General features: G+C 35.9%; 1 protein-coding gene across 1 annotated transcript in view; it reads right to left on the reverse strand.

Moving 5' to 3' along the window:
- Positions 1-345: 345 nt before the first annotated feature.
- Positions 346-27,189, reverse strand: part of DPYD (dihydropyrimidine dehydrogenase) — an 855,274-nt gene continuing 828,430 nt past the window's right edge. The window contains exons 21-23 of the mRNA XM_063105846.1: positions 20,112-20,255; positions 3,653-3,793; positions 346-610 (exon numbers count right to left, since the gene is read on the reverse strand). Coding sequence (XP_062961916.1) covers positions 428-610; positions 3,653-3,793; positions 20,112-20,255 — 468 coding nt within the window. The 3' untranslated portion in view covers positions 346-427. The remainder of the gene's footprint in view (positions 611-3,652; positions 3,794-20,111; positions 20,256-27,189) is intronic.

A 27,189-nucleotide genomic window follows, 5' to 3' on the forward strand; every position in this document is an offset into this window, starting at 1 on the left:
TATAAAATGTTTCCTTGGAAACATTTTCTGGTGTGTTAAAGTGTCCTTTGTTCCAAAATACTTAATTTCATTTACAATTAGAAATGAAAGATGGAGCACAGCATAGGGCAATTTGGAAATTGTCACACTAATTGCCACAAAAAAGTTAATTTTTCACAATAGACAACTAACAGTGAACATCCAATTAACTGCTACACAGTTATTTAACAGCTATCATCAGGAACGAATTATTCTATTTTATGACCATTAATTGGCCCCTGGCATTAGACATTTTATCAATTTAGAAATTTATATAGAAATTATATATTTTATTTGGTATTTATTTAGAATTTATGTATTTGTTTTAATTTGGAAAAAGCTGAACACAATGATCACAATTTTGAAAGATCAGCATATGTTGGTGACATCAAAGTTCACAGCAACTGTTTCACAAATCCCCTTCACACACCGGATTCACAGCTAAAGGTAAGCCTCTCTTTGGCTTATAAGGCGTTGTCCTGGAAACCATTTTGATGCAGTCAATAATAGGGCAGACACTGAGACACAGAGTACAGCCTGTACAAGTGTCAGTAACGGTTGGCAGGTGGGTTTCCGGATCAAACTGTATAGCCTGCAAACAGAAATAAAGAGTATTGATGTCACTTCCTACAAAGGTCAGGAATGTCCCCATTTTAACACTAACATGTTTCTCTACTGCAGCGGAGCTGCTCTCTGAGACAACTACGTCCAGCACTGTGGTGCAACTGTAGCAACAGTTGAGCTGATGGAGGAAAGAATGAGAGACAGAGAGAAAAAAATCCTTTAAAATTAGAAACACAATGTTTAAAATTCCTTAGAGGTATTTCTCTTCATTGTGTAAGGAAAGTATTTCTTAACATCGTCACTCTCCAGTTTTCTTTGTTCTGAGCAGAGGTCGGGTCTTCCCAGTCCCACCAGCATGGGTGTCTTCTACTGGAGGGTGTCAGAGGGGCTTTCACACACCCTCCTTGTCCTCCTCGCACTGTTTGTTACCATCAGATGAGGCAATGAATGCACTTGTTTGGATTTCAAATAATGCATGTAGTTTTTAGAAGAAAGCAATGGAAAACAAATTAGCTTAAAAGCCAGCTTCGAGTTTTAAGGATTTCCAAGTGGATTCCAGGCATTTTCTGTCCCACAGCCAAGGGGACAAAGCACTGAATGGAGAGCAGAACACCTGTTGTCCTTTCCCAGCTCTGACACTACTCAGCTATACAACCAGGGCTAGGCCTCCAGCTCTGAAAGTGCTCAGAATTTTGAGAAATTTGATAATTTCTTTTCCTTTTTTCTTTTTCTTTCTTCTTTTCTAAACATGAAGCAATCTAGAATAAGCAATAAAAATACCTTGTTTGAAATTTAGGATTGATTTTTTTTTTTTTTTAGTTCTAATGATTATTTGCCTATTAAAGAGAAACATTTCAACAATGGAGACAACATGCAAGTCCTCAGTGGAAGCTACGAGATTTCTTTCTAGGAATGACATTAAGGCAGCTATGGCGGGGAGTAGGGAGGGGTCAGATGGTGTGGGCAGAGGGGACTAGGGGACTGGCCTGGCAGTCTCACTTGCAGAATGAGTACAATGTTTTTACTGAGACTGTGTAGACTGCGTACTAATTTGGAGTGATTAGATAGGTCTGAGGAAAATGATGAGGGAAATTAAGTGATCCCTCTCTCCAGTTAGTTACTCCTTGAGGTCAGATCTGCAAATCTTACATTTTCAAATGATTTCATGATTCTGATACTTTTTCCTGTCTCATACCTGTGTTATAATCCAATTCAAATATATATATATATTTCATGTTTTTATTTTAAAAATTCCTTCCTAAATGAAGCTACATGTAATTATATATTTATTCTACTTTTATACACATAAAGATGAAAATGGTCTTTTCAGAGTAAATTATGATAGATTGCTTAAAAGAAGTGAAAAATAAAAATAAAAGAGTCTGATCTTTAAGGAAACAACCATATTATATTTGAACAAGAACTACAGCTATAAAACCATAAGAAAATTTGTGCACATGAGTTATTGCTATGTTTTGTAAAGCAATCCAATGAAGTAATTGGTAAAAACTACAGTAATACTTACACTTTGAAAATGTGCAAGCATATAGAACTTGACATTCAATTAAAGATCTTCATTTTCTATTTTTCATATTTTGAAACAGAACAGTCAAAGAAGGACTTAATTTTTTTAAATGCATAGTAGTGCTGTTTTTTCTCATTACTAAGACCATTTTTATTGAAGTTATGCCAATGCTAGAATTCCAAGGTGAGAGTCATATGTTCTAAGATTTAAGATATTAGAACCCTGATGCTATCATAGTTATAGGACTTCTTGACTTATCTCTGACTGGTTAATTAGAGGAAAGATGAAACCAAACTGAATGTGATATAATTAGCATTTTCAAAATAACCATTAGAGACACCTTTCAGCTAGAAAACAGTGGCACATTAGGCAAATATTTGGTGTAGAACTAATGTGAAATTAAGGAGGAAGAGATTTTTTTAAAAAATTAAAATATGCCTGCCATAAGAATTTGCAAAATCCTACCATAAACAACATGGGACCTGCCCCTAGGTCAAATAATGTGAATAAACTTCACTTTCTAAAGATGGCATATTTTATCATTTATCTAGAAAATTGCATTGATTATTTCTTAAAAGGATTTTGTTTTACTGTATTTTACTTCTTTATAGCTTGAAATTTTAATGAAAATAATATTATTGTGTAGTTTTTGGCAACTTTTAAAATTTGATTTCTCCAAAGTCCTTATCTTAAAAAAAAATTCCCTTACTTTCACAATAAATAAGGCCTTTGAGAAAAACTCACGTTTAAAGGTGTTGTTATGATTATTTTTTTCATTCATTCAAAATTCAACCAGTTCACAGTCATAGCTGTGTCAAATTCTACTAAAAACAGCAGCTTATAAATATATAGGAGTATGAAGAAACAAATTAAAAGTCAAAGAGAAATTCATAGAATGTGTTTTCCAGAGGATATCGTACCCTGAAGGAGTCATATCCCCAGCTTTTCTTTTTTGCCCCTTGGCAGACTCTCAGCTGAAGGATGAGGAACTGGAAAGTACCTATTGTTCACTTCATGAGGCAGGAATACATCTTCTCGGCTTTTCCAGCTACAAAGGAAATCCTGGGATCGACCTATACAACTAGTTGGTGGGAAAGTGCTTTACTTTCTTACTGTAGTAAAAGCCCAATCAATACTGAACAGAAGAGAATTATTTTTTGGCAGAAGGAATCAAGTACTTTCAGAGTCATGGCAATAAATGGTAGTTCTTTCGCCTTCTCTCTGCATTGAAGCATAATGCTTTCCTAATTGTCCATAATTTTGTGTGAATTTCTCTTTCAGTTGGATTTTCCCTCTAACTTTATGGAAGATGAAATTATATTACAATAATACTGTGCATTGAATAGTGCATAGTTAGTATAAGTTATGACTTTCCTTTTAAAAAAATCCTATGCTACAAGGGTGAGAGGACAGAAAGGCCACTGCAGAAGAGCAATATTTGACACATCTGGTTTGAATTGCATACTTAGCAACAGAAGATGCTTTCTGCCACAAAAGCCAGAAGAAACATGCCTCACAGCACCCTAATTCCAGCAGGATTCTTACCTGGTAGCCGGAGTCATTACAGGTCATGTAGCATTTCCCGCAGTTGATACACATTTCTTCATCGATCATAGCCACAACTTGTTCCACATTGCTCAGTTCGCCATATGTTCCGAGGTACTGCAGTGCTTCTCCAATTACATCCTAAAAGATAGTTACTGAATTACTCATAGTGCTCATTTGAAAATATTTCCATATAATAAATAATCTCAGTCCAATTTTCTCTGTTTTCATATAATGTTGTATTATGTTAATTTAGGAGACTTTGGGTATTATAGTTCTCATAGATAAGCTTTCCATGATATTTATAGCTTAAATATTCCTGTCTTCTAGAAGATGGGCAATATGCATGTTTAGCTTCAAATACAACACCTAATTAACTGCATTCAATAGGTGTGCTACTGGATGATCTAAAACAGTATTTCTGTGGACAGAAATAAGAAATGACACCCTTTTCAGTTGTTTCAGCTTACTTTTTCTTAATTTTGGACCTTGAAGAACCCAGCAGTAATGTGAAGTGACAATGGGTAATGTTCTTATACCAGAAAACTTTAGATTGCTGGCAATGAGAGGCATAAATGTGTATGCGAATGCTATGCATTTACACCACTGTATTTGGATTCTAGATTTTCATTTAGAAAAGTGCTTTGATAGCACACTCACCTGTCATGTCTTGAAGAGTATATTTATATTTCATTATTTAAAAATTCTAATTTATGTTAATTAATTAGACTGATCCAATAGTTAAATCAGATGTTTTTTACTTTTAAAGAACTAGAATTTTCTTCATTCACCACTGGAGATCTTTCATGCGGTTGGTTACACATTGCTTTGTGATTCACATTAATTGGAAGTGTGCTTAATATGTGAAGCACAGACGATGTTTCATCAACAATAAGAAACACTTTGTTTCATAAAACACAACAGAAGAATGTAACAATGTTTGTCAAATTAGTATGCTGTCAAGATTTTCTGCTTTTGTTTTTAACTTTTCAAATGAGAATCTTTTGTTTGAATTCAAGGTCCATGTTCAAGGAGGTCTGACTCTTACTTAAAGCCGTTTTTCTATATTCTTTTCGGTATTTTATTTTCTGCTCTTCTTTTTTATGACCTTGGTTACTCTGCTTTACTTTTTTTTTCTATTTGAGCTGTAAATGACAATGTGCCCAATACCATGAGCTTTCATACTGAGACAAATTTTACATTATTTATACATTTGTATACACATACATACATTTGAATATCTCTCAAGTGGTAAGATGATAGAAAACTTCCAATACTGTGTTCCCTATTTTCTTTTCAATGTGTTGAAGTTATAATTTCAACTATACTTCAGTCTGTTTGTAGGTGGGTCCTTGATGTCCTAATCAATATCTGTATTCTGAATTGTTCTCACAAACTCGAGATCTACATTCATCAGCTGCATGAAAGCACTATCACTAGAAATGGCTACTGCAAACTCACCACCCACTGAACTTATCATTAACAACACAGAACTAGATCTTCCTTCATATTTCCTTAGCTTTGTAAATAACATTAGGATTTTTCCAATACTGGAGGCTTGGAATTTCAGAGTTATGCTTCACTCCAATTCTCATCTGGATCATGTTGCCAAATTTTCTGAGTTCTGGATCTACAATATCTTTTGAATCTTCTTTCTTTGTCTGCTACCATCTTTAACCATTATTAATTAATTTCCCATTATTTTTCATAGTTGTCAGGGCCTACTTGATATGTTTTGTCCTCACATTTTCCTTTCCCACTCTACCATATGCAATGTTGCCATCTTAATCTAGGCTGTAAGGCACAGACTAAATTTCTCACTAATTTACTCAAAAATATGTACTTAAATCTCTTGAATGAAGTACAAGTTCACCAGGCTGGCATTTGAGGCTTTCTACCAACATGTCTTTTCTATCTTATCTCTCATTTCCAAACACGATGTACTTCAGCTACACTGGACACACTTTTCAACTGACCTGTCTGAGGCCTAATGTTATTATGTTGGGTCCTCTGTCTAAAATACCCTTCCTCCCTATCTCCACTTTGAAAAATCCTACTACGCATCCTTCAAAGACTTCTCAAATGACTCTACTTCATAAGGATTTCCTCGACCCTTCCTTCTTTCCTAACCAGTATGCAGTGTGATCTCTCCTTCTCTTCCTTCCTCCCTCTTTTTCCCTCACTGTCTTCCTTTCCTCTCTCCCTCTCCCTCTCCCTTCCCCATCCTCTTTCTTTCTTTTTTTTCCCCCATTGGCCAATGATATTTTATCTATTATGTGGTACTAATGATAACATAACTTTTGAGTCCTTACTATATTTCAGGCCACTGCCATAATTTTAAAACATGCTCTTCCTTAACCCTTATGCATTTTGTAGATGATGAAGTGACTGAGATTTAAGGTATAAAATTAGGTAAATGATAAAGCAGGGATTCAGACCAGTGCTGTCTGAATTCAAATACCATGATCATAAGCACTCTGCTATGCTGACATTTGGTATTTCCTATTTAGCAAATTCTCCTTCACGTTATAGATATTTTCTCCACTTAGCTTCCTATGTTGCAGTCTCTTAGTAGGCTTTTTATTCATCTTTGTATTTCACATGGTACATCTTATTCCCACAGATCATTGAAACATAATGGGTAATCAAATATTTGTTGAGATAAATATATCTTTCGTATATCTATGTACTAAACATATAGTATAGTAGTAGGCACATAGTTATATGGGATATAGCTACTTTACTAAACATTTTTATTAATGAGTATTTTAAATACAAAATAATAATAGTCAAAGTATCTGAATATATTTAGTAATTTTTAATAGTAATAAAGTCATGACATGAGGGCACTATCTGGCTGTAAATGGCTATTTATATGTGATAGAAATTATTTTTTGAATCTAGTAAATAAGTCAGTCAAAATATTTGTTTCACTGAATCAGGTGATGGCAATTAAAATCACCAGTAAATATTCAAAAGATGATTAAATGTGAAACTCCCCAGTCATCAAGCTTATAAGGCTTACTCAAAAGAAATAATGTATATGTCTAAAGGGTTTTATTTTAAGAAGCAAGTCCACATTCAGTGTACATTAAATATGCCTTTTGCTCTATATTGGAGACTTGCTGTTGTCATTTATTAAAACATCATTGTCTAATGTGAATCCAAATAAAACAAAGTCTTTGGAGCGTCTAGAAATTATTAGCACATGGTGTTAAAAATTCACCCCTCATTCATCGTAGTTCTTTAAGAAAACTGTACTTTTTTAATCTGGAAGAGGATAAAAGAATGACAACTATTTTAAATCATTTTGGGAAAAAAGTATCAAAGAAAATGAATTATCATTCTATGTGGCTGAAAATGTGGACAGTTGTTTAAAACCCAAAGCCTCCAGGTAGTACTGCCAGCTTATGAATACCCTTGAGTACATGTCCTAGAATTTGGAGTTCACCGGAAGATGCATATAATCAGTAAAGCACATATTGCTAGTCTAGTCCTTCTTGGACACACATTAGTGGAGATTAGGGAACGTACATTCATTATTCCACACAGGGTGTGGATATACGAAGGTCGAGCAATGTGTTGTAGCCATCCCTGATTAGTGGAAATGTTTACGTGTGGATATGTGTGCGAAGAAAGTGATGCTAAATCCTTTAAATTATAGATAATACATTTGGTTTTAATGTAGATGTTCATGAAATTTATGTTGTGAAGGACCACAGAATTCCAGAATCATGTTTGGGATCATCAAAAGTTTGTTTTAAAAGATGAACCAGTCAATATTTCTGTTTGATATAAAGTTTAGGGCCAAAGAGTGAGGAACTAGAGGGCCACGATCCTATCCCTGATGCTTGATACTTAATTAATTATGATTAATATGAATGTATTAGTTTTGGACTATTTTAAATAGCTGGTTGAAGGATTTTCAAATTACAATTTTTATCTGGCATGCTAACTGTTCTTTCTGGCTTCAAGTCTTCGCATTTAATTATCATACTTTCTATAATTCCTGTAAATAAGTGTCTTCCAAAGGCCGGGACCGCAGCTAGCATGCTGTGGGCAATCACCATGACTTCTAACCTAAAGAGATATTTTAAATCCAATATTTAAATTATTTGAGTGTAGATGTTTAATCACTTAACTATTTCCTTATCTGTACCATGACCAATGTCACATATTCTTATCTCTTTACACCATGTTCACTCCTTGCCTAATAAGGTTATCAAAATAGAAAATGAGATCATTTGGTTTGCTCTCACTGAATTTATGCTGATTCTTAATAACTTCTTCCTTTACTAATGATACCAAGTGAAAATTTTAATAATCGTCATAGAATTCCACCGGGGTTAGGTCTCCATCTTTCTGGTCTATTTCTATATTTTCCCCACTACCCCTACCACATTCACCTTTTCTTTTTTATAAAACCTGGGGCAACATTTATTTTTCAACCATGTAGAAAAGTTGATCTCATACAAAAGAACTTTCAAGAATACAGCATGCAGTCTGTCCTCGATATCCTCTGTAATGCCCCCTGAGAGAGGAGGAAGGGAGGAACCTAAATATGCTGAGACAGAAGGGCAGATACCAACTAAGCTCTAGAAAATGAAGTAATAGATTGGCCAGAGAGCATGAGAAAAGCAAGCGATGGGACAGAAACAAGTGAGAGTCTGGGAACTGAAGTGGTGATAGAGGGTAGGGTGGGAGGGAGCTTATGAGTGAGAGAGACAATTGGGGGAGGATTGGCTGGGACCAAGGTTGGTTCCGTACAGATCTGTGGCCCTGATCACTCTATTCTTTCAATATGGGGTGGGCTCAGACTATAAAGTAGCAAGTTATTGCAGGACACCTTGGATTTAAATTCATTTAATGAAGCCAAGTGTGTTTTTGTGATATCCTTACCTATCTTAGGCTTTAAGTCTCAAATATGTTTTCCCTCCCCTTCTCAGTTCTAAGAGCGTTCTCTATGGAGATGCCAAAAAGATAATAGGAGTGGAACAGCTCTTCTCTCTAATTGTAATTTAACAGTATACCATCTGCTCTAAGTAGTGGGTGTATTTTCTCTTTTTTACTTTAAATAGACAAAAATACGTTTCTATTTTTCTTAATATTTTTTCCAAACTCAGACTTTTGCACTTCTGACCCATCCTTAAATCTTGCTGCCACTCTTCTTGTTCGTCGTAAGTAATGTGATCTGTCTTTTCTCATATGGCCATTGAACACTGAGTTATCTAAATGCTTAACCTTTTTTGTACTCCTTGGGAAACTTAGTGATTATGTCATCAAATTTCTATTTGACAGCTTCTCATTCTTCTTGATCCACCTTCGGGTTAGAGTTGCTGACTATGGGATTGTATTTATTGCTTTCTCTGAACTTCCTGAAATTAGATTTACCACAAGTGGCATACTTGTATGTCTAAGCTCAGACCTCCATTCCTTGGCCTAATGAAGTTAACATGGGATGGTTACTTTCCCTCAAGATTCATGTAGCTGCCATTTTCCCCAAACAGATTTTCATAAGGAGCCAGAAATGAGCCAATGCAGCAAATCCCCTCATTGCTTCTCTCTCTTTTGTGAGACTGGATTTCCAACAAGACAATGCAATAATTTTTCAGGTGTTTTGCCTTTCATGGAGTGGGATTTGCATCTGAAGTCTGTAAAAGCTTTCATCACTCCTCTATCTTGCCTGTCCATATTAACCATCTGGTTATGAGATCTCTGATGTAGTCCCACGACAACATTTTTGTGTTTCTTTCATTTCACTTTCCTGCAGCTGCTTACTCCTTGCTTGACTCTCTGGTTTATGGATTTCCACTCATGTGTATATCTTTTTGACGTATACTGCTCCTCTCCAAGCCCTTCAATTAGACCTACTCATTCCAAACAAGATATACCTTTCCACTGGCATATTCCAGTCAGGAGTTACATCTCAACATATCCCCAGAAGACTGAAGAGATTATTTTTACCAAACTCTGTTCAGTTTTTAAAGTTCACTCTGATAATTTTTCATCTGCTATTTGTTGGTATACAGAAAACTGAGAATATTAACGCTGCCCCCAGCCCATTTCTCTCGTATCTTCTGAAAATTGCTGGGCTAGTCCTCTACTATTTTTCTTCCTGTGCTTTCCCCTTTATGCTCCATGGTATCTAATACAGTCTTACAGTTTTATCTGAGTACTTTTCTCCTTCCTTTCACAATTCAATTGAAATAATAAACCACTCGATCAGGCTGACTGGTCTCCTGCCAACACTGTCTTGCCAGTCTTATGAGATGCCGTCCATCTCTTACTAGAAGCAGCAGGAAGAAGAGATGAAAACATCACTGGTGCTCCTAAACCATTCATTTTTCTACCCAGAAATTCAAAGACATTGAAGATACATTCCTGGCTTCATAAAAAGAATGAAAATTCATTCTCATATTTATCCACAGAAGTGGGAAGCATTCGGGAGACTTTAAAAGTCTTGGCAGACTCTCAAGTCTCTGTTATATGCTGCCTGGGAACCAAGCACGTTTCTCATTTAGCTGGGCCAATTGTGCACACTGTTACTTCAGTTCTCCCCAGCGAGGAGGCAAAGCTGACTCCTGCAGGAGGTGTTGCCTGCTTTCTTTCCTCCAGCTCAGGTGAACCTGTGGACTATGGTGGTAGCTTCCCCAGAAGGTCCTGTTCCACCTCTTAGAAGGAAACCCTTACATGATTGCAGGAGGCCAGGTCTCTTTTTCTTCTTTTGTCTCATTCTTCCCCTTCAGCCTCCCAGCACTGTTTTTCATTCCCTCTTCTTCCTCAGAATCCTTTTCTTTCTATTTCCTTCACAGAATGAGTTGCTCCACAATATGGCAATATGCATGATAAATGCTGTCATGATGAAATGGAAATCAACATGTGGCAGTGATAAAGAGGAAATTGACCAGATGCCAGGCTGTCCCCAGGGTCTCAGGTCTTCCCTGGGATAGGACTGAGAGCCTCTGAGGCCATTTTTCAGCTTCCAAGGGGCGAGGAGAGGGCAGGATGGCATGTTGGCTAGCAAGGACTTCTGGTTCTCAAGGACCCCCTAGTCACCATGTAACATTGGGAATAACCACTCTTGATGCTCTAGCCGAAATTTTTAGTGGTTTAATTAGTCTAACCCTTTCTCTTTTATATCATGCTGTTTAGACTGATTAAGAAAACTGAGTTATTTTCCTCATAGTGAGGATACAAGCAATAGCTTCTCGGTTCTGTCCTCTGTATGAATTCCTTTTGAACAGAAGAATAAGTTTACCACTTTGATGTCCCTACTTGCTTGATCCAGAAATTGAGTATTGAATTTAAGGTCCTGTAGCTGCATGTTATTACAAGTATGTTTGAACATGTGCTTTGCAAATATTCTGATTTGCTTGAAATGACACCTTCCTTTCCTTTCCTTTTCTTTTTTCATGAGAGACAGCAGAGGACAGTGCTTAAAGGTCCAAGTTCTAGGGCTACACTTTGAAATCAAATCTTGGTTTTTGACTTTGATACCTTTCTAGCTGTGTGATTTGGACAAGTTATTTAACCTCTCTGTTTGTCAATTACTTAATCAGTAAAATAGGACTAATACAAGCACTTCATAGGGTTATGGTGAGGATTAAATGAGCTAATTCACAAGCACATAGCAGTGCTGAAATCTCATAAATACTCAATAAATATTAGCTTTTATTATTAATTCTCTGCTTAATTAACACTAATTTATTAAATTCCATTTAAATATCACCATCTCTGTGAAGCTTTCCACAATTACCCGAGGCAGAACTAATTCCTTTCACTCCTATGTTTTCCCAGAGCATTTTGTACATATTTGATTGAACTGTAAATAATTTTAACATGTGTCTTTCTCCCTTGCTAGACTATGAGCTCCATAAGGATAGATTTCTTTCTTTTTAAAATTCATGTTGTAGTCCTAGTTTCTAGCACAATTCCTGGATTGCAATGAGTGCATAAAAATATATGTTAGTGCTACCTCTCCATTGAGATTGCAAAATCCCTGAGCCTTGTACCATGCCTCCTATGTCTCTGGAATCTCCCACAGTCCTTAGCACACTGCTGGTCACATAGCAAATACTCAATAAATATTTGCTGATTGACTGATATTGAAACTACCTATCTCTGAAGCAAAAGACCATTAAATCATATCTGAGGCATTTGAAAGGAAGAAAAGAACAAAAGATGAGATCTATTGAGCATAGCTTGCTTTGAAATAATATTGTCACATTCATAACCAAGGAAGATGGGGTAGATTAGAAACTTGAATGCATGACTGAAGGACTCGTTCAGACAAGAGGGGCTTAGTTAACTTTGTAGGCGATGGGGCTCTTTCTATAGCAGATGGGGAATAATATACTGTGGTAACTGAGAGGATAAACAAAGCAGTGTCATGGAGTTTAAACTATTGAACAAAGGAATCTATAAAGAGGCCAGCAGAGAGGAGGGAAGAAACAAGCTAGAATAAACAGATGGGTGGACAGAGAAAATATTAAGCATGAAAGCAGATAACCCGGACCTTCCAGGAAAAAAGGAAGCAGGAAAAATGGGATGTCGAGAACAGAAGAAACACTGCAGGGAAAACACGAAAGTAATAATGAAGCAGCAGAGGGAAGTACATGGCATGCCTGGGTACGTGCGCTAGAAAAAAACAGCGTAAGGACAGAAGCTGTGTCTGATGCACTTGCGGAGAGAAAATGACTCTTAAAGGGAACGTGGCTGTTATTTTCAATGGGGACTGAACAATTCATATAGCCACATCATCTAGATGGGGTGTGAAATCATGGACTAAACGGCAGGGGACTTGTATGAAAATTACAATAACCAAGGCTCCTTACCTTTGAATAGAACTGTGCCGTTCAGGGTACTTTCACACACATCCTTTCATTTAAAACAATGGAGTTGAGGCCTTCTGACATTATCTAGCATTTTTTCTCCCTCCTGCCAGTTTCTTGCCTGGATTGTTACAATAGCCTCCTAACTGGTCTCCCTGCTTCTGCCCCATGCCCCTCTCGAACCTTGTATCGTCACTGCAGCCAGAAAGATCCTTTGCAAAAATAAGTCAGACCATATCATTCTTCTTTTCAAAAAGTCTCAGTGGTTTCCTGAGAAGGACTTCCTATTTTGGGGTGTTTGCACTTTGTTTTCCTTCTGAACGGAACGTTCTCCCCTCAGATATCCACGTCGTTTATCCCCTCGCTTTTTCAGATGTTTCCTCAAATGCCATTTAATCAGGCAGGTATTCCCTGACCAATCTCTCTAGCAATTTCTATTCTCCTCCTAATTCTGCTTTATTTTCTCCATGATACTTGTCACCATCTGACCTACTGTGTATTCACTTGTTTATTAGTTATTGTTTCTCCCTACAAAAATGTAAGCTCCATGAGAGCTGGGATTTTGTTTGCTACCGGATTGTGCAAATGACTATAGCAGTACTGGAGCATAGTGGTTCTATGTTAATAATTATCAGGTGAATGAAGAAATGTGCATGTGGGTGAATATAATAATTGTTGCCAACTAGAAGCTGTAATCTCATTGACTGCATATGAGAGACAAAATGGAACAATACAAGGTGCTGTTGGTAAAAAGATCAGTTCTTTTTGATTCTGTGGGCCCTGTCCTCATTCTTGAGACTTCTTCCTTTTTTCTTGGTTTCCCCACACCATCATTTTCTTCTGGTTATTCTCCTGGGTTTTTTTTTTTTTTCTTTTTTGATTACTTCTTATTTGCCTTCCCCCAAACTCCCTACACCCTCATAAAGAGTTAGGTTAAGTAAGAAATAAGAAAACATATGTGAAGCCTCTGTCTCGTGTCTGGGACACAGTAGGCAGGTGATATGTCAGTTCTTGCTCCTTTATATCCTCCAGAACAGGCCCAGAGTCCCTTGAGTTAATCAATTTCAATATACTCAAATCTAATTTTTTTATCCCATAACAAAAAAACCCCATCAAACCTAAAAACACTAAGAATGAAACCCTGATTCATTATATATTTTTCTTTATCTCAATGGAACCATCAAAAATCTAGTCATGTCAGCCTTCTTATTCTCAACTCCTTACTAAGAGAATCACTAAGTCTTGGGGGAAGAATTAATAGGACTTCCTTAATTTTATCTCTGTCTCTATCACCATGGCTACTCACCAAATCCAGGACCACGTTATGGTTCAACTGGAATATTCCTCAATCCCCTTAGCCTTCTAACCCCTACCTAGTCTACAGAACTTCTTAAACTTCCTCAGGCGAGGTCTTCCTGGGTCCCTTCAACCTAAATTAGGTTTCTCTATAAAAGAGATTCCATACATCTTGTATTTTTCTATATAGCTCATATTACAAATATAATTTTTATTGTTAGTGTGATTCTTTGTTTAATATTTGTCTCTATCTCTATGCTTCATGCTTTGTAAGGACAGAGGTTTAGTCTGTCCTATAGATGATAGCTTAATTCCTAGAGCACTGCTTGTCTCATGGTAGGAATGCAACAAACTTGGTTGGCCTCCAGAGCTTTACGTTTTCCTACTGTAATATACGTTTTCCTACTGCACGTTTCCTGGCTGTAATATAAAACAGACGAACCTTTCCCTCTAATCCATTCCCTCTTCTTATCACTTTCCTTCTGATCTTGCTCAAGTTACCTCAAGAGCACTCTGTACACTCACACTTTATTGTTACTTTCTCAACCTTCACTCATTCTTCAGCTTGCCACCTCCAAGATTCTACATTTTGTCATTCCACTAAAGCTGCTTTTTAGGCCAGGATAAGTAAAACGTGATGGGTCTGAAGGTTACAGGAAGGGATTTAACGTAAGACTATAGTAATGATGGGGGAATTTTAAGAAAGGGGTACAACAACCGGATCCGCATTTTAAAAAGAGTACTTCATAATAGTTGGAGGATGGATTTAGACAAGAGTGACAAAAGAAAGCAAGAAGCCAGTCAATAGAACGTTTTAGAATTTCAGGAAAGAAAATGGAAGAAACTGCACTATGGCCTCAGCAGCAGGGGAAGAAGAGAAAAGGAGGGATAGTGTGAGAGATAAAAACAATAGACACGAACAATAGACGGCTCATGAACAGGATAAGTAGTAGGATGGAAACGAGGCTGAACGGCAGGATTGTGACAGATAAGAGGCTGGGTCGGGTGCTGTTCTCACTGAGCCAGAGGACCCAAAGGAAGAGCAGGTCTGGAAAGAATGGGAATCAGTTTAGTTCTAAGTAGGATGGCGCTGGGGCTCCCTGTCTAGATTCTCCAGGTGGAGGTGTCCAGAGACAATGAGTAACACAAGTAGGAAGCACAGAAAAGAGGTTCAGATGGAGAACAGTTGAGTAACCACATAGGAAAACTGTAAATGAATCATAAAGGAAGCTGATGTAGAGAGAAGGAGGCAGAGAGATGAAAACAGACGCCAACATCACGCCCGTCGCTATGCTCTTCTGCTCTTCTCCGCCTGCACTGTCGCTTCCGTCATACCAGGCTCCATGCTGCTCCCTGAACTCATCAGTCTCCTCAAGGCCCAGCCTCCCTGACCTTTTCCATCTGGCTAATATCAAGAAGAAGGGCCTATATGAGGGGTCTTCAAAAAGGTCATGGAAAGATTCTTATGTTTTAATTCTAGTTTTCCATGCACGTTTTGAAGCACCCTCATGTTGAACATATTCCAAAGTAAAGAATCAACATCATAGTATGAGAAACACTTTGGCCTTTTTGAATTAAAGTAGTAATGTGTAAGTAGTCTGGCCTTAAAGTAATGGGCTTATAGCTCAGAATTTTGAATTTCATTAGAAGTTTTTATTTATAAAGTTTTTTTTTTAACTGTTTATTATTGGGCAAAGAATTACTTATGGCATAAAACTTTTTATAGAAATTGACCATCCTTATCAGAACCTATCTAATCCATTTCTGATTCATCTTTGAAAAGTATTAGCGAATTCTGAGAGGTTAAAAATTTGAATATAAAGTAAGTGATGCAATTTATGGTACATTTTTGTTATTGAATTATATTTGAGAGATGGAAGGGATCACTTTAAAATGCAAATATTGAGGTCTTGGAACAGTCGTCTACTTGAGGAAAAAAGAAAGTTATAACAATACTTGATACTTTAGGACAAAACAAATTTTAGACTAATTAAATAGTTAAGTGTAAACATTAAAAATGTTACAAGAGGCTGGCCGGTTGACTCAATTGGTTAGAGTAGAGTGCAGTGTTATGACACCAATGTCAAGGGTTCTGATCCCTGTACTGACCAGCCGCCAAAAAAAAAAAAAAAAAAAAAATCTTAAAAGAACTAGATGGGTGAATATTTATACAATGTTATTGTAGGAAAGGTTGAACTAAGCAAATAAAGAAAGGGTGAAATCACAAAATAAACTTTTGCTAGATATGATTTCATAAAACTAAAACTTCTGTGCATATATATAAAAACACCATGATACAAATTATGAGACAAATGACAATCTTAGAAAATATTTCAGAAACATACTTGACCAGAGTACTATTATTTTTGAAATATATAAAAATTTTTTAAGAATCCAAAGGACAAAGATAAATGCTCCACCAGAAAATTGGTCAAAGGAAATGAGCAGCAAATTCACAAAAGAAGAAATGGTAAAATAAATATAAAAACATGCCAATCTCACTAGTCCTTAGACATTTAAAATTAAAGGAAAGCAAAATAATTTTTTACTATTACATTCACTAAAGTTAAAATAAATGAGTCATTAATGAGTGTCTAAGAAAATGGACCCTCTCTTACATTTTTGGCAGGAATGTAAACTTGCACTTTCTTCCTGGAAAATAATTTGGCAATATGTGTTAAAAAGCCCCAAAATTTCACTAATTGTAATTTCTCTTGAGAAAATAATAAGAGGTATATACAAAGATTTCTGTACGATGATTGTTATAATAGCATTATTTGTATAAAATTGTGGAAACAACCTAAAGGCTCAGCAATAGGTGAATTAAAACAATTAATAATAATAAATTCATATTATAAAATATATAAAACCATTAAAATGATGTAAAAAAAGCAATATATCCATTATTATGATATTTTTATGTAAAAAATTAAGGGTAAGAGAATCAACATTCTATGTTTGTTTTAAAATACTATACTTCGGTACAGGAAAAGGACTAGAATTTTATAAATCTAAGTCTTAATAGTGGTTAAGTCTAGGTGGTAACATTATGGTAATTTTTATATTAATCTTTGTGCTTTTAACATTAAAACAAAACCAAACCAAAATAAACATGCAACTATTGAAGGTCAGGGAGGAGGAGGAGAGAGTGGGAAAGGGACAGAGGCTTTCCTGTCCAGTACCTTCATTTCACAGGTTTCTTATTAGATATTCACTCTAAATCAAGTCATTTACTAGTACAACTGTGGCAAAACCCATATGTCCCAATTCCCTTACGAGTGATTCTCACTGCTCCATGTTGAAGTCCTCAACTTCTGTGAGCTATCGCTAGGTCTATTCCATATATTATCTAGAAAGGATCCAAAAGATTCTAGTTATCCCATATTAAGAATCAATCTTTTGACTCTCCTATGCCAGCAATTCTCAATCTCACCTCCATCTCCCATCCTACTACTTGTTTACTATGTGCATTGATCAAATTATTTAATCTCTTGTTGTTTCTCAATTTTCTTATTTGTGAAATGAGGATAAGGTTAGAATCTATCCTGGGCATTGCGAGGGTTAAACATAACATGTATAGTATTTGGAACAGTGTAGACTTTTTAGAACTATTAGTTGCCACATACTTCCATGAGAGTTTCCAGGAGATAATCTCTCCCATTTTGGGAAGTCATACTGGAATATGAATGAAAATGGATCTTATTAAGGGAAAACTGCTCTAATTAAAAAATGCAATTACAAATACACGCACACACACGGGGTCTTCAAAAAGGTCATGGAAAGATTTGTATTGTCTTATACTTCTACTTTTCCACGAACTTTTTGAAGCACCCTCATATATACGTTAATAAAAAAAGTACCGTCATACATGCATACATACATGTGTATGTATATAAAACTATTGGTAACAACACCATGATCTAGAGATCATGGGTCATCTGAAGCCAAGATGGACCGATGGATATTTCTGCGAACAGAAAGAGAATTCTATACCTTCCTTCTTCCTCTAAAATATGTGCTGTCTCCCACTCTATTATAAAACCTTGTAGAAAGCAAGATGAAATGAGCAGTAATTTGTTCTAACAAATTTAATTTCTCATTTTCCAAAGAGATAATTGCACTTAGAAAAATGAAAATACCCTTCTTCCAAAAAAGGCCCCCCACCATTATCAGTTGCTATTATGCTTTCTGACAGGGCAAATCATCTTCCTAGAAATGACAGCAGGTGGAATGGGTATAGAATCTCTGAGGAGAAGCCCAAATTAGTGGAAAATCCAGTGGACATTGAGAAGATCCACCAAGCAGCCTCTTACTGTGTCAGCCCTGATATGGTCTAAGATGCTGGTAAGATGGTATTTACAATATCTTGAGGCTTAAGTAAAATATAACACCAAGGATACTTCACTCTGGATAACCTATAAAGTGAGACAACTTAGGACAGGAATGTAAACCTGTACTGGTTTTAATAAGACTCTTTATATCTCCTTGATACTTTAAAAAATCTTTACTTATTTTCCTGACTTCATATTTTTTTTTTGGTTTATGTATTTCTTCTGAGTTGGATTTTTTTTTTTCTTTTTTGGATTAGTGATCTGCCAGCTTTAATTCAACCACTGTAAGTTTTTTGTTTGTTCTGTTTTTGTTTTACTCCTAGGTTAGCAATACATTCCCTGAAGGATTAGATGGCTACAAAGGTCAAAATGCCTTTATAATCACCTTACACATCTTTTATTTTAAATATAAATATTATATTTCTTTTGAAATTTTGATAATAAGGAAAAGATGCCTAGAGATTGAAATATTACATTTAATTTAAATTAATTAAGAAGATAGAGCTGGGAGAATTCCCACTTAACCCGAAATCATGTACTAATCATAGACAAACATGGGGCGAAAAAAGGCTTGTGAAGAGCTGCAAGAAGTGTATTTGTCTTTCCAATCAGTTTTCAGGTCATTCCTTTAGTAGCACACAAGTAATTCAAGGGGAACAGCTCAAAAGATTATTTGGGGCTATCATGCTGTTAAAAGTCCCAACTGTTCATTTTATTTGTAATTATGACATTGAAGTGCTGATAGAGTTTGTTGTTAGCAACTTCCATTTTTCCTTTCAGAACTCTGCATAGTTTAAATTTTGCAACATCAAGTCTAAACTACACTGTCTTTAGCATGGGACACACAAAAATTTTTTTTCTCTCATAGTAGAGGGGATTTTTAAGGGTGCCAATCTCCAGCTGACTACTAAAGATGAACTTCAGCTAGGTGTACCTAAGAGTAAAATTTTCAGCTGATGTTTCAAACAGAAAATGGACATGTGGGAGTAGGTGGTCACCAAATAAAGAATAAATTTCAGAAACTGCAAACCACATTTCAGTGATAGTGGTTTCAGAGAGAACGTCATCCAATAACACCCTCTTCTTTTCAATATGACAGCTTTAAAACAATTCCATCTTTTAGGGGGGCAGGAAAAAGGTGGGTGTGGCTACAAAAGAGCAAACTGAGGTATCCTTGTGGTGATGGGACTGTTTGTATGTTCACTGTGGCAGTGGATACACAAACCTACATGTGTGACAAAAATGCACAGAACTAAATACACACACACACACATGAGTAGAAGTAAAACTGGAGAAATCTGAACAGGATTGGTAGATTGTGTCTGCGCAAATGTCCTGGTTAGGATATTGAACAATAGTTTTCAACATATTGCCACTGGGGAAACTGAATAATGGGTACATGTGACCTGTCTGTATTACTTCTTACAACTGCATGTGAATCTCCATTTCTCTCAAAATGAAAAGTTTAAGGAAAACAGCAAGAAAGGTATACACACACAATTCCATCTTAATGGTGATTTTTGTTGTTACCCAGAAAATAATCTCCTGACATCCAAGTAAATGTACAGGCTTTCACAGGCCGAACCAGAGGAAGTTTTTCCAAAATGTAAGATATCATATTGATATTGATGATGCCTATCGATAATTTAGTTGTATCGTGTGACTAATATGAGATTTCTCAGTTAGTTGTAGATTAAAATATTTTCAAATGACTATGAGAAAACAAAAAATTCACCTTAATGTCTCCTGAGAAAACAATAAGAGGTCTATACAAAAATTTCTGTAAAACACATGCTTGACATTGCTCTAAAAAGTATAAAATATACTAACAAAAGAGGTTATTCTATTATTCAAATGCATTTTTCACCTGAAACAGAATTTTTAAAACTTTCAGTATATTTGTAAAACAAAATCAGTGATACATTTATATAGTAAATAAACATTTAAACTATATTTGTGTATTTAAGCAGTGAAATAGACATTTTTACATTTAATTTTTACCTTGATGGTAGGAATAGGCTTTTGGGGGGTAAAATAGTTTCTTTCAAGCAGTGAGAAAGCTGTATTTTGTTCTTTCAGTCTAATCTTGTGTTCTGCTATGATTTTCTTGCGCTGCTCAAGATAAGGTCCAAAACTTGGCAGTTTCTAAAAGGAAAACACACAAATAAGAAAGCACATTAGTTCATAGAAGAGAAAGATGGGAGGGTACAAACACAGATTCTTCTAGGTATCAGATTCCATTAATTATTAGAAAGAACAAAAGAGCACAATACCTTTACCAAATATGTATGTATTAGATATACAAATGTTACTTAAAATTTATTTCTAAATGGAATAAAGTTCAGATTTGGTAAACCAAATCTATTCACTTAAAACAATAGCTATTAGTTCAATAATTTGTTTTGTTTGTATAGACAAAAGTGAAATCTACTGATGCTTTTTTTCCCCCTTCATCAGGTTTTTTAGCACAATATAGACACAGCGTAGTCCTTGACAAATGCCTTTGTCAATAACAAAGGTACTTTGCCAAAGTTCTAATCTGTGTCTCTATTTTATTGTGTTCAAATTCTTACCACATCTCTTTAAAGATTGTAACTAATGTTGATTGCAATTTACTGGAATAGCTGAAAAACAAAATGGTAAAAATATTGATTTCTCTGTACAGAAAATAAATTTTATTTTACACGAAGCAGGCAAAGATAGAAATGAAAAGCAGAGGAAATATCAGTGTTTAAACAAACTACATCAGTATTCAAAATCACATCATGGAGCTTTAAATCTCAAGGTTATTCAATTGTACTCTACGAAGTTCATTTAGAAAGATACCTGGGTGTCATGGAAAAATGCTAAGTGGTTTCAAGTTAACACAAAAATGCCCTTATACCATTCATTATCCCACAATGATTTCCTCTTCACTTTGTCCTTACCCTCTTCTACAACCTTTGATCTTCACTTTTACTGACACATACTTCTAGTGAGAGACACCACTGAATTCCAAATGTTTTGTGTCAGCCTGTAACCTGGAATTGCTAGGTCTCTTTTATAAGACTGCAAAAACACCCTCTTTCTCCTGCAGAATAAAGCACATTTATCTAGCTGATGGAGGTTTGGAAAACTACAGCACTGCAAGGTCATCCTGATCTCTGACCTAGTAAGTATGCTGGTGAAAAATCACACTTCTTTCTGAACACTGGCCTCCTCTTGCCAGGTTGCATAATGCCCAAGGGAATGAGTTCTCTGATCCTCTAGAGATCTCAGCAGAGTTAGGTAAACTAAGCTTAAACCATATTCCAATCAAGCCAAGTGGCAAACTGCAACTATAAATTTATATTAGCAAAGAATGTATTTATGTGGAAATATCTAAGACTGATACTTCCATTATCAATTCACTGTAATTATATCAACAAGTCAAGTAAATAGAAACAATGTTATGAATGCTGAATTAATTTATATACAATTAGACTAGAACTATGTATTTCATCTCTGCACCTTAATGCTTTCCTAAATTACAATATTTAATGCTTGCAGTAATATGAAATGATATGATGGAGGAGGAGAACATTATGTATTTGTATTACCATAAAACAAGTTATGCTGACTTATTGAAAGCATCAAATAGATAAGACTATAAAACAAATCCTCAATACTCATCACATATGTAAGCCTCCTTTATATAGAAAAGATAATCCTTGCTTGAAAAGTCCATTTATGAAATGACTTTTTTCTGGGGCAGATGAGGTGTTATGGATTAAACTTGGTGCCAAAGAAATGCCCTTGGGGTCCAGATAACACCTCATAAGGTGGTGAACACATGTCCACATGATATAAATCTTGTCATAATGTCACTCTCTCCATGCATCTCTTACACATCAAGGGCACCTCAACCCTAATCTTATGTACTTGAAGATTATCGAGAATGGGTTAAGTGTTGAAGCACATGACCTCTGGTTCCAGCAGACTCTCACGTTAGCAAGCTCCAGGAAACTCTGAACCATTACCTTGGCTCCCTGACTGGGTTTTTTACCTTACTCAACACTGTCTAATTCCACCTAAGACTTTTGTAAAGGCTGTTAAGAAAACATTATTCCTGGAAATTTTGATATATTTTGCTTTAAACATAGATCAGAGGAGAATTTTTTTTTTCCATTTAGCTTATTCTTTTCCAAATGGAGAGAAAGAATGCAGTTAAATTTAAACCGTGATGATTTCAAATTGTTCCAAAAATGGCAATAATAATGATGATAATGATGACAATGAGGATGATGATGGTGAGTATTTGAAAATCACTTGATGCTGAAAGGAATACAGCTTGAGTAAACATCCAACAGCCTATTTTCTGTAATTTTTTGCAATAGTTGACTACATTGGCCACATATAAATTTATGCCATGCAGACTTTCCATGATTAACAGTGCTATAACCCTAATGCACTAATCTTTTATAATTATACCTAAGAAGGCATTCTCAATTTAACATAAAGATTACTATAGGATCTTCTCTGTGCATTGGTTAGCAGAATCCATGGACTTAAAGGAAAACTGTTCCCAAATTTTTCTTTAAATTGAAAGTGCACACGCACATAATATCAACGACTACTCCCTCAACCTTCCATCGCTCATCTCCAGATCAAATTGGTTCATTTGTGTGTAACTCCTCACTGTCCTATGGAGATCCTAGAGGGTAAGGTATAGTACCAGCTTCCAAAACTTCAAGGCTGCCATAGGCATTTTGCCTTCTTCATTAATATAAAAAAATTAAGTGCTTCAAAAAAATTATGTTGTATGTGTTTAAGTGGCTCTAGGATATTTGGGTACTAAACACTTTAAAAGCTAAGTTTTCTGAAAACATAAAAGATCAAGTCTCTTCTACACCAGAGGATCACCTACATTTGGGCATATGCTTGTGTTCTAATATTGCCAAAACAAAACAAAAAATCAACAACAAAGTAAAACAAAGATAAGAAAGAAGGAAGGTGAATGCACAGTTGGCCACTGTGTATGTGTGCAATCAGTGATGATTAATAAAGCATTTAGTTCAGATCTCTGCCTGAACATATAGTTAATTGATTTCCTATCGCAGGAGGAGAAGCAGCAGGGCCTGACAGAGCCAGCAGCAGGAGCTTTTCCTCTTTACTCATTATTTTCTTACAGAAAAAGTTGAAGCCTGAGGTAACTTGAAGTGAGAGGTTTTGAGCAACACGCTATATTTCTTAAACAAAGGAAAAAGTTCTTTAGGACTATCAAAAGCTGCTTTGTAACTGATGAACTGAATAAAGCTCAGAAATGGTGTGATTTTTGTTTCAATAGTTTCTCCAGGGATTCATCATTGATGAATTTTCTCTCACCAGAAAAGCTAAATCCTACTCATTTAAAGATAACAGTATCTCCCATGAAAACTGTCTCTATCCAGATATAAAAAGCATTACATTGCCGATAGAAAAGTGACAACATAATGAATCAACACTGATACCTTAAGCCAGCAAAGCTTTAAGGTAAAGAAGTCTATTTGGATTATAATTTATTCATGGATCAATCTAAAGGTAATTGAGCATATTATGAAATAGAAAAGTGTTCTTGTTTCTAATAGAAGCAGGCACTTGTATCTTCCAGTTTAAATTGCATAATTTTTATGAGAACAGCAGTAAGTTGGCTAATAGCACTAGTCTACAGTATTGTAATGAATCAACTCTATTTTCTTAATCATACTCTCTTATCTGATTGGAAACAATAATAGCAAGAAAAGTAATTACTTTGATATCTAAATGGTAATACATGAAAAAATAAAAGGATTTCAGGTATATATCACTTAGTATCTCTGTACATGTATGTCACTCATTGTTAACCTCAAATCAATCAATCTCCTTTATACTTGTGTGTGTGTATGTATGCGTGTATACACTGACTGAAGGATAAGTTAGATATAAAGGATGTTTCACAACTAAAAGTTGACCATTTTTTTCTTTCAAAAGACATGTTCACATATACTGTAGTTACACTACTTATCAGTCTTTCGACGTTTATTCAACAAATACAATATCAAATGTCTACTCGGGCCAGCAACTGTCCTGTGCTACGTTGAAAACTAAATAATTTCATATGATTTGTGTACAGTTACCATTGTTATTAATTTTATAATTATCTCTTGTTATTCATTAATTCAGATTGGATTATATACCAAGTATAGCTGGTTATTGCAGTTATCTCAAGGCATGATATACCACACTCCTTGGAAATCTGTTTGAACTCAATCAAGTGACCAACAATAGACAGAAAAATGAAGAAAATAAATCTTCAAAGAGTTGATCTTTAAAAAACTTAAGAAGGCAATCGGAGTAATTTTTGGACACCTAAAATAAAAATTATGGGAGCAGCATGGTATAATGGCTGGGAGCATGGGTTCTCTGAGTCTGTCTGGTTATCTGTAAGATGGCCATTGTGAGGTTTAAATGAAGTTATCCATGCGAAGTTCCTCACACACCCTAATTTCAACCACTGTGTGCTCAGCATGATTCAAAGTAGTATGGGAGAAGCTGGTTGGTTAGCTCAGTTGGTTAGAGCATGGTACTTACAGCACCAAGGTCCAGGGGTCTATCCCTGTACAAGCCAGGTGCCAAAAAAAAAAAAAAAAAAGTAGTATGGGAGCTAGAGATAAGAAGTCTCTTTTTTGTTCTACTCAGTTACTTTTCTTTTTCTCTTTCCCCAATTATCAAAGTAATCAGTTTCCTACATTTGACTCTGGTTTTTATTTCAAAATCAGTTTTAGCATGATTTAGATTCAGAAACAGATTTTTCCCTTGGGTAATTGGCATGTAATGCTTAATCACTGATACAACCATAAGCAATTTTTCATATTATTAAATTTGGACAGTGGAAAAAAATAAGAAGACAAAGAAGGAAGGACCATTTACATATTACATGCTATGTGGTGCCCAATGGTGCAAATTGGGACACTGGAGTTGAATGTGCAAAATACATAAAACATGACTATTAGTTTAACCTGATAAATTTAAGCATACAACTTTTGATCAAATATCTGATGTCTAAATCAGTCAAAAGCAATGACAGTTCATGTTTCATAGTGAAATTAGAAAGTCAACATTCACATAGTGGTTAGGGTACTGATTTAGAAGTCAGAATTTATATTAAAATCACAGTTTTGCATTCATTAGCTGTGTGACTATGAGCCAAATACTTAACTATTCTGCTACTAATTTTCCTTATCAATGAAATGAGAACGACAGCATCTAACTCACGATGTTGGTATAAGCATTAAATGGAATAATGTTTGTAAAATGCGCGCCTGCCAATTTATTCCCATAAGCCTTAAGTGCTTCTTTTGCATTGTGTACCATGCTCTGTTTGTCCATGTTTGCTCATGCATCCCCTCTACTAAGAATGTCCCATCCTTGACTTTTTCCCCTCGTACATGCCAATCTGGCTTTTTAGTTTCAGCTCAGCCTTCACAGCATTTAAATGGTCTCCTTTATTGCTACTTCTCCTCCCTGCCCAGTGTCAGTAGCTCCTCATGTGCTCCAGGGTACTCTGGGCACATTTTAATGCTTGCACCTATGGCTCCACCTTATCACTATTAGCCTTTGCTTCCACCTTCCCCACTTGAGATCCTAGACAGTTTTTGATCCAAAACATAATAGATACTCAATATATTTCTAAAAACTTAACAAGTGAACGAAGGAATGAATATCTTGAATGTATTTACAAAATCTTGCTGGTTATTTGAAGTGTTGAACAATCCCAAACAATTACTTTCAGAAAGAAGTTAAATTATATATTAGGTTCTTTTAATATTAAATGTTATATAAAGTAAAAAAAATCATACTTACACAACAGTTGTGACTCATAAATTCAAAAAATATTCGTAAAGTGCCAGACACTTGAAATTTATATATAAAAGTCTGTGACCTAAAAGAGCCTATAGTTAAAAACAGTCGTAGTACCCTGCGACAAGGGCTGTGGCATAGGTGACACAGGCTGTTATATCAGCGATGACAATGTGTACCAAATCCAGGCTGAGGGTCAGAAATTTTCTAGAGGAGGTGACGTCTGAGCGAAGTTCTGAAGGAAAAGGTGAAGGTAGGGTGGCAAGCACTGCAGATGGAGGCGTGAGGGTCAGGAAAGGGGAAGAAAATCCTCCAGGTGGAAGAAACACCACAGGGAGAAGGGTGACACTTTAGTAGAGCCCTGGGGAGCCAGCAAACTACTAACCCTCTGCTGTGTGTTTAACAAGACACAAGAGGGTGAGGAGCTTCCTGTGTGAAAAGCAAGCAGTGCACACTTTATTGTGAGGTGACGAAGTCAGAAAGTGTATGAGGAATAATGTCGATCAAAAGAAAAACATCTGACATACATGGACTGCCGGTGGAGGACGATGGAGGCAATATTTGCTTTTTGCCAAGGACTGTGAAGGTGCTGGGGCCTGGGGCCACAGAGACGAGCAGGAGGTGGCTCTTTCCAAAAGCAGTTTATAGGCTTGTGACGAAGACTGACTCATAGTCAAAGGAACTGGGATGAAAAAATTATTATTTATTATTGAAATAGCATTTAAATGACTCATATCAGGTTTCTTTAAAGAAACAAATTTAAAGCAATACCTTTAAGTTGAGCTTTGAGAAATGGCATGATTTAGAAGAAACCAATAAAGAGATGGTACAAACACTGTTGCTTTTGTGTTGCTTCACCCCCCATGGATTTGTCACCCCACTTCCCCTGGGTGATGGAGATGCAAAGGATTACTCAAAGCCCATCTCTTCTGAGCAGTGAGAAGCCCCAAAGTGGTTAACTTCCCTGTGATGTGGAATATGCTATAAAGCATATGTACCTCACAGGGCCTGGTTTTCCAAAGCCTTGCAGTTTCAAATATTGACCTTGTGGAGGACTGGAAATTTTCCTCAGGCTATAAGTCTCTGGTGTAAGATAAAGATTTGTGGCACAGCAAGGTTGCTGGCTTAAAGACAGTTACTGATTGTTATGTAAAGATACTGAGAAATTGCTGTAAGATCACTTAATTGTCTACTGGAATGTCATCTGGCTTGTTTCACTGAAAGTTACCAGCCTATATTGTTA

Source organism: Cynocephalus volans, chromosome 8, assembly GCF_027409185.1.
Source record: "Cynocephalus volans isolate mCynVol1 chromosome 8, mCynVol1.pri, whole genome shotgun sequence".
NCBI lineage: Eukaryota > Metazoa > Chordata > Mammalia > Dermoptera > Cynocephalidae > Cynocephalus > Cynocephalus volans.